Here is an 8,560-nt window from a genome sequence, read left to right as displayed (position 1 = left end):
GGGCTACTTCACTCTCATATAAGCTATCGGTATCGAAGTGCTAGTTGCTAGTCTTGATGGCCGTGGCTATAGCGGCCGTCTTGTCTTCTAACCTAATGGAACTTCTCACATAAGATGTCTTCTAACCTAATGGAACTTCTCACGTAAGATGTTAACGTCAAAGAGTCCTACGATTCCTAAAAAGAGGGGAGAGAGTCCTACGATAGAAAATATGGTCGTGGAAAAAGATAAAGAAAATATGGTAAAAAGAGAAGGAAAGTTCTGGTTGAACAAAAAGATGACATTCAAATGCAAATTGTGTGGAAAAGCTTCAGTCCTGCGGAGTGGCACCGCACCTCCATAGCCTGCTGTCTTTTGGCCGCAGACTCGTTTGGCTTGTTACGCACCTTCGCCTTCGTCTCCATCTCCATTTTCTTCTGCCGCATCCATTCGTCAAAGGTGTGTATCCGCCTCCCTCACTCAGTTTTAACAAGGCCGTTCGTTTGACTTTCTTCGCCACCATAGCCTAACCGCATGCCTGCCATCGCAGAGCGTGTTGGCAAGCGATTGAAATTATTTTTGCGCTCTCGCCACCCCGTTTTTTGTTGCTTGTGCTCTGCTTCATGTTAGGTTTTATTTGAGCCTCTTTCCTGACCATCCCTGGTTTTTGTTTTTCAGTTTTTTGACTAGGAGATGCGTCCGTGCAGATGCTCTTGAAGCCAGAGGATCATGAACTTTCATTTCCTGCAGCATTGGACATCGTATGTCGGGGTGCCTGTGTAGTTAAACCTGCTTCGTCAGCTTTGCCAAAGTTGTTTGAACCGTGTTTTGGTTCCATTTAACAGGCATGAGTACAAAATGGTGTTCATATAATTAGCCAGGTTCACGTGATAGATCTGAATGGAAGTAAATGATCGGAGACTTCCTTCCAGACGTTCATATGCCCACACGTTCTGTTAATGGCTTCCTGGCTAACCTGCTTGTTGTCTTACGTATGGCCTTTCAAGGCGTCCAGCGATTGTTCTGTCTCTCGCAAGCTTGTTGATCAGTTGCCGATACAGCCTTCCACCAAACAGTTCACCTTCGCTCTCCGCCATCCTGAGAATCCATCGTGTGTGGTATACATCCTTGCTACTGTCCTCCTCTCAGAGCGTTCATCTGTTGATGCCCGAGACTTGATAAAAAGTCTGAAACCAGAATCAGTCATTGCAGAAGTTGGATCTGATGCTTTAGGGTTGATTCAAGCAGAGTTTCTAAGGTCAACAGATTCCAAAGAACTGAGCTTCATTCCCACTTCACCTTTTCATGTCATAAAAGAAAGCTTCTCTGATGGAAACAAGGCATCGAGAAGGATCCCAACATTTCCTCTGCATGTTCAACAAGATGGCTCAAATGATGGTCATACCCTCACGAAATACTTGAGAATGGCTGAAACTGAAGTGTTGAGGGCTATTTTTGGAACAACATACACTGGTCATGTCACAGCAGCCAAGAAAGCTGCAGCGGAGTCAAAGTCGTTATTCTATTATTTGGAAGTCCCAAATGTATCAAAGCCAGAAGAGGGATCGATTGAAAGTAACTCTACAACAGACTATGCTTCCAAGAGTTTAGCAGGTTCTTGGCGCAATTTAGTGTTGTCTCACTTAAAGAGCTCTATAGGCCATCCTCAGAATTATCTAACTGCTACTCTGCAAGACAGTCTGACAATGGCATTTCTATCCCTTAATCTTCCCGAGTGGCCCGAAGACTTAGATCCTAATGTTGACATGGATTATGCATGCCCATTATTTGCTCAACCAATTTATCCTCTGCTTGTTGATTTGCATACAGTGTATAATGATCTTCCTGGAATCAGTATAGCTTTAAAGGCAACACAAAACCTGTTGAGAGATGTGGAAACAGGGAGGAATGTGGACTTTACAGAGCTTTCTCTGAGTCAGTGCTTCCGGCTAGCTGTTGAAGGATTGCGAGTAAGCCTAAGTGTAGCGGCCCTTGCTCCCCTGAAAATGAACAGAACAGCTTCATCAGAAATAGACTTTGAGAACCTTTCATTGGAGGAAAAATCTTATGCTCTGTTAGCTGAAGCTCTAAAGCAGCAAGCACAGCAGTCGCACACAGTAGTGGCAATTTTAGATACTGCCAGTGTTGCTGGTATCAGGAGGCACTGGTTGACCCCAGTACCAGAGTATGTATCTGCTCTAGCAAAGGAATGCTTGATCTCTGAAGATGATGTGGGGATTGATGCAAATGGTACAAGAAGGAAGAATAAGCTTCTGGATAAGCCTATTGTGGTTGTTGGTGCTGGAGCTGCTGCTGCACTGGGTGTGGCATCTTTATCACACGTGGGACCTATGTCAACTGCTGTGAAGATTCTTACATTTAATATTCCTGCAGTGGTCAAACTGGTTCTGATGCAAAGTAAAAGGGGTGCAGTTACAGCCATGGCAAAGATTGTAGCACCTGTAGTGAAAGTTATGGTGCCATCAGCTAAAGGTTTGGGAATAAGTAAGGTTATAAGCTTATCAAAAGCTCCTGCTTTAAAAGCTGCCACTGGCAGCATGAAAGTCAAGAGTGCAGCACATAGTGTGGTTGGAACAGCTCAAAGGGCCAGTCTCAATGCCATTCGGACAGCTTTTTACAATGTAATGCAGACTAGAAAAAGAAAGATTACAGCAGGAAGACCGTGGCTAGGCTTTGGAGTAAGTGTTGCTGCTTGTGTTGGACTCTTGAGTTTTGGAGATGGGATTGAAAGTGCTGTTGAAGCAATTCCTGAAGCTTCATCGATTGCATACCTGGGGCGAGGCGTGAAGAGTTTATGCCATACCTCTGAGATTATAAAGCAAACAGAGGAGGATCAATATTGGGAGAGAATGTACAGTAAACTATATGGGTTACTGATGAGAAAAAAGTGATGGGAATGGAGCGTAAGCTTTGTGGCAAGGATGTTTTTTTACTTGGTATGGAGTGGTGCAGCATTTTTGAGCCTCCTTTCAAAGGATTTGAACAAATTGTTGGGGCAATCGTTGATTAAGGATGCATTATGATCTCCTGCTCTTCTCAGCGTCATTTGAGCTATGGCAGTGTATAAAAGGTGTTGAGATTTGATAGCTGCTTTGATTGGAGTATCTTTGATGCTGTTGGTTAACTCATGACTTGGTGCAGTCTGGCTGTTGGAGACTGTAAATTGCAGTAGAAGATTTAACCATCCACTATGACTCTGCCAGGACGAAAAGTGTAAATTCAATTCATTGTTAACTTTACCAAGGCTGTGCTATAATTTTGGCCTGACAGGGACTTTGTGCCAGCCCTACAGCATGATACTCGGTGACATGTTACCAAATGCTAACAATATGACCTTTATTCTTGATAATAGTGTCATTCAACTCTGAGACTGACATCAAAAGTATCTACAACTTTTACTCACGGCTATTTCTTTGTACAGATGTCTCACATTGATATCTTATGAACTTTTCTATGCTGTTTCATCATTTTACCCATTTGTGTGCATAATGTCCAATTTTGAGTTCAAGGAAACTGTCAGTTGTTGTAATTGTGTGGCAAGTCACTCATATAAGGTGAGTTGGATGTATGCATTTTGGTTCCAATATCTTGTCATCATTGTGGAGCTCAGGGACATTGAGCCTTCAGGTAGTATATGATGAGCTTTTGTTTTGTTGAAAGTCAGATTACTTCTGACAGATAGTTTGTGCTCATGTGTCTTACACAATTGAACACAAACCTTAAACATATATCTCAAATATTGCAGAACTGCATATTTTGACAACTGCATGCGTTTGCTTCTTTAAGAATTAGGATTGGTTAGTTCACTGGAATAGAACCTAACATGTAAGAATCTGCATAGCATGGGGATACCTCCATACATTTAGCAGTGCATTCAACTCTGTTTTTGAATGTTCAAACCCATGCTTTCTGTTGACAAATACTGATGTACTATTTTATGTTAAGTCAAAATTCTTTGATAGTTATGTTACTAATTATAACATCCCTATTGGGTTCTATTTATTGAACATGGATGGGGAGCAAATGGAATGGAGATAAGCCAGTGAGAACCTACTGTGCAAACTCGTGGTGCATCACCTAGATAGAATATGAATGGAGATAAGCTAGTTCTCACCTACCATGCAAACTAGTGGTGCAGAACCTAGATAGAATCCAAATGCTATTAGTTGTAGAATACATTGAAAATGTAAAATCTGTCAGCCGATATGTAGTGCATTATCTTCTTTTATATACATCTAGTTGTAGAATGCATTGCAAATGCTTGTTAGCAGACATCTTGTACATTTGTCCTTTTCTGTGTACATCTCTTGCTCGTGAAGCTGAGTCTGAGTCACATGAGGACTTTGGGAACTCCATTGTCTGAGTCTGTCATTTATTGTGTGTCAATCTTCTTCATTTCAGGCACATTAGGTGGAGATTAGAGTGCATTTGCCACTGACCACTCGGGTCTGCTTGCAGTGCATTCTTATGATCAATGAAGTGCATTTTGATGTTGGTCATGTGGGCAGCTGGTTGGTGAGTTTGAGCCATCCATCATAACCCTCTGGCATCAGGTTGGCTTGTTAATGCATCCTGTGCCTATCTATACACAGTCCCACACCCATGCCTCCATACTTGTCCTCAATCATCTTTCTTAGTCAGGTCTTTTGCATCAGTCTGGCTCCCTCAGACGCACCTTTGTACCATGTTGCCATAAGTCTGGCTCCCTCACAGCTGCACCTTTGTAGCATGCATCGATCATGTGTAACCTTGTTATCAATGTTTTAGATCAGTATTTCTTCTGTTCTTTTGTGCCCTTATCTTTGTTCTTTCTCCTCTTTGTGTTCCTCCTCTGTTGCACACTATCATATGGTATCATTACCAAACTGAGAGATGGAGAGCTTGTCTATTTTAGTCAGATTTGCTGTGTTTGGACCCCTTACAGTTTTTGTGACCTCTTGAACCTTAGCAGCTGTCGACAATCTATTTTCTGCTCACGTCATAAAAAATGCAGGCTATCACAGCATTTTTGCCTCCATCAAGAATAGGTTAGCTAGTTTGCTACACCCCCCTTTTATTGTTGCCATACGCCTATTTCACCAGATCATCGACGCCACCATTCTTATTATCGCTTGCTTCTCAGCGATTCTTTGCCTCATTCCGGTGCTTACATTGACGTAGGCCAGCAGCATGCAAGGGTCATTTGGTATAGCCTTGTATTCAACTTCCAGTTTTTGATCGGTGCTATTTGGTTCCTTCTTCCCATTGTGTTCGTTCTGTTTCTTCCCTCCTCTCCTCGTTCATGATGTTCCGTTGTGTACTTTCACATGGTTATCATCAACAAACCAGAGGAATCGGAGCAACCCCCATAGAGAAGACTTCATCGAATTGTTGCAATTACATTTTTATTGTTTATTGCTTTGTGTGGCATCTCTCTTGTTAGATGATATTAAGGTGCAAGTTCTCTAGGGAGGATTTCATCACCTCCGGCCTTTGAAGTCGCTTTCTATAGTAGGTAACTCCCTTTTCTCAACGTAGATAGTTAGCTCTCCATGTTTTGGAGTCTTAGATATCCAAACACAACACAATTTTTATCTTTTTGTAGGTATTTGAAGGATTGCTAAGATCGGATGTATAGTCACTTTGATAAAGGTCGTGACGACCGACAAAGCAATGACTAGGATCGTGAAGATCGGTGTCACAATCATCAAGATGAATGTGAAGATTGAGATGATTGGAATGTTTGGTTTAAAATAGGGACAATGGGGGATTTAAAAAAGGAGGGAATGAATAGTGTACAAATTTTGAATATCTCTATCCTCGTGTTTTTCTCCTCTTTTTTGAAAAAAATTCAATTTTATTTTTCTTTCCTCCCACATTGTTAGGTTGTCCTAGGAATTGAGCAATAGATCACTTTTCCTCTCTTCTCCATTCTCAGTAAATTTATCCTATTTTGTGGTGACAAAATTATATATTTGATGTTTACTCTATTTTTTAGTGACAAAATTATACATTTGATTAGTTATTATTTTTTCATTTATCTATCATTTTCAATGGGTTTTGATGATCATGATTTTGCAATCTGGTGTTTTTGCAGCAATCAACATAAGATAAGAGTAGAGATTCCACCATTTTGTCTTTGGTAAATTAGCTTATATGTAAATTTGTCTCCTTTGTATTGCTTAAATTCATATGACTGACTAGTTATTTCTTGTTTGAGAGGGATTCATGATTTAAGTAATCAATCATTGTTTTCTCATATCTATCATTTCTATAGGTTTTGGTGATTATAACTTTAGAATCAATTGTTATTACAATAATCAATAGAGAGTGGTGCAAATATTCTATCTTATTAGAGTTTCCTCTTTTGTGTTGTAAGAATTCATATGAATGATTAGTGATTTTTGTTTTAATTGAAGTGCTGCAAGGTTTACATGAAGCACATAACTCTTGATCCACTAATTTGCTATGGGGAGTAATTCATTTTTGCCAGACAACATGGGTTTACTAAAAGTAGAGGTTTATAAATCCTCTAAAGTATCGGTCCTATGTGTTCATTTGAATCTCCATGCCATGTGGCTATAATCCATGTAACTCATGTGCCATATCATCTATGTAATGTGCAATCTGCTTAGCCATAGAATATGTATCAATCCAAAATACCAATTCAGATTTGTATGCCATTGGGCTCTCATTCTTTGTAATATTCATGTGTTCACATAAAGTATTGAGTTAGATTAGACTCTATTCATTATAATGAATATTTTTTTTCCACGAAATTCTCTAAGTATTCTTGTAACATTCTTTACATTTTTTTTAAATATAAATGCTATGAGTAACGTGATGCTTTGAAATTGTGTCTACACTTTGTCTTGATATACATATCTATATGCATTTTGATATTGATGTTTGTGTCTTGTTACAAAAGTGTGAATATCTCTTGATGCCGTAGTTGATTCGTACAACATATTGATGATTATTGATTGGACTTAAAATGTTGAAAGAAAAGTATCATAAATCTATTATCTAGGTTATAATACCTGAAAGAAAGATGAGCATTCACTCGATAGAAGTACGTGACAAGAAAGAGGAAGAAGGGAATTAGATCATTGATACGTATCATTGCTCATCTTGGGTGCATATGCGTCCAAGTATGAAAGGAGCTTTCAAGGTGAAAGCATCTATAATTGGAAATGTATCAAATCACTGAAAAGGTAAAAATTGCAAATATATCAAAGCACTAAAAAAGTAAAATGTTGGCTCTTAAAGGAAGGTTGATTCTCACCTTGTAATAGTGGTGTTGGTACAACATGTATTCATGCATAAACAAATACATGTCACATCCACTGTAACCATTCAATAAAACATTGCAAACAGTAAGTCTCTGCAACACATTGAAAATTGCTGTGAGTAGAAAAATATTGAGAGTTTTGCATGTTCTTTCCAATGTTACCACATTTAAATTGGTCGATCACTTTTTTAGGGGCACACAACTGAGTAGCTCGTAGAGGGCCTTGTTTTTTTTTTTGTGTGATTCCAAGTACATACTATCCAAGGGGAGTTGAGAATATGGAACCCTTGAGTCTATGTGTATACCCAAATTCAATACCATAGAATGGCCATTGTGTATTAGCATTATTTTATATATGTATAGTACAAAATTTTTAGTAGGCATATGGAACCCTATAAAGCTCAAAGGATATTCATTGAAGTTGGTTTATACCAATTTTAATTTTTGCACATATATTCAATGAATGCAATAGTTTGAGACATATTAAAAGTATGCACACACGTAAAAAGTGCATTGGAGGACTGTATAACAATAATTTCAAGTAAAACTTGGATATTGAAAATCACTCTTAGTTTTAACATAGGAGTGCCAAGTTACAACAAGGGACATGGCTTTCATGTAAAATTTCACTCTCTCAATTGATTCTATTCTTACTTTAGGGTTGCTCACAACAACTAACTTTGTTGTCCCTTGATCAAGGTACACGTGACATCATGGCTATGAATATTATTGTCATATGTGAGGATTGCCTAGTGTTCAAGTACACAGAGGGAGGATGCTCAAGGGTGAATCGTTGTCCCTTGATCAAGGTACACGTGAATGTGAATAGTCCTTTGATGGTTTAAAACTTAGTATTTTTAAGATACAACTAGTTTAGTTTTTTCTTAGTTGTTTCATTTCATACATTCTCTCTTCATCTCCTCACATCCACCACATCCCTCCTAGTTGTTGTGATGGATACTTACGTGCACTTTGATGGGTGGATCCATGATACTGACTTTCACACTCAGAGTGATGTGATCTTTGAGGTTTTCTCAAAGGTCTTTAACTTAGAATACATACTCTCACTACTGGATGCTCTCCTTCAGGTCATAGAAGACTTTGTGGACACTATCGCCACTTGCACATACTTTATCATGGGATCCAACATGACTTGGATGAAACGCCTCCCTGACCTTGAATATTAAAAACACCAATACACAAAATTTTTATTACATAGTTTTTTAAATCAAGATAAGATGCGTACACACAAATATCCACATTGGGACAAGGGAAAGGTGCCTCCTCTCT

General features: G+C 39.1%; 1 protein-coding gene across 2 annotated transcripts; it reads left to right on the top strand.

The window, feature by feature from the left end:
- The first annotated feature begins 274 nt into the window (after positions 1-274).
- LOC148027993 (uncharacterized) lies at positions 275-3,402 on the top strand. 2 transcript variants are annotated; one of them, XM_087689680.1, is made up of 3 exons: positions 275-438; positions 658-740; positions 825-3,402. In XM_087689680.1, the coding sequence occupies exon 3, from the start codon at positions 939-941 to the stop codon at positions 2,889-2,891; it is 1,953 nt and encodes a 650-aa protein (XP_087545806.1). In that variant the 5' UTR covers positions 275-438; positions 658-740; positions 825-938; the 3' UTR covers positions 2,892-3,402. The 2 variants fall into 2 exon arrangements, with proteins under 2 accessions (XP_087545806.1, XP_087545805.1); XM_087689679.1 differs by having other exon boundaries at positions 658-3,402.
- Positions 3,403-8,560: the final 5,158 nt, after the last annotated feature.

This window comes from Lygodium microphyllum, chromosome 12 (genome assembly GCF_053477565.2).
Source record: "Lygodium microphyllum isolate KBCC chromosome 12, Lygodium_microphyllum_v1.1.10, whole genome shotgun sequence".
NCBI lineage: Eukaryota > Viridiplantae > Streptophyta > Polypodiopsida > Schizaeales > Lygodiaceae > Lygodium > Lygodium microphyllum.
The sequence above is the reverse complement of the archived record's forward strand: the minus strand, read 5'-3'. Positions and strand labels throughout refer to the sequence as shown.

Coding starts and splice junctions, on each gene's coding strand:
- LOC148027993 (XM_087689680.1), top strand. CDS start 939: ATGGCTTCCTGGCTAACCTGCTTGTTGTCTTACGTATGGCCTTTCAAG.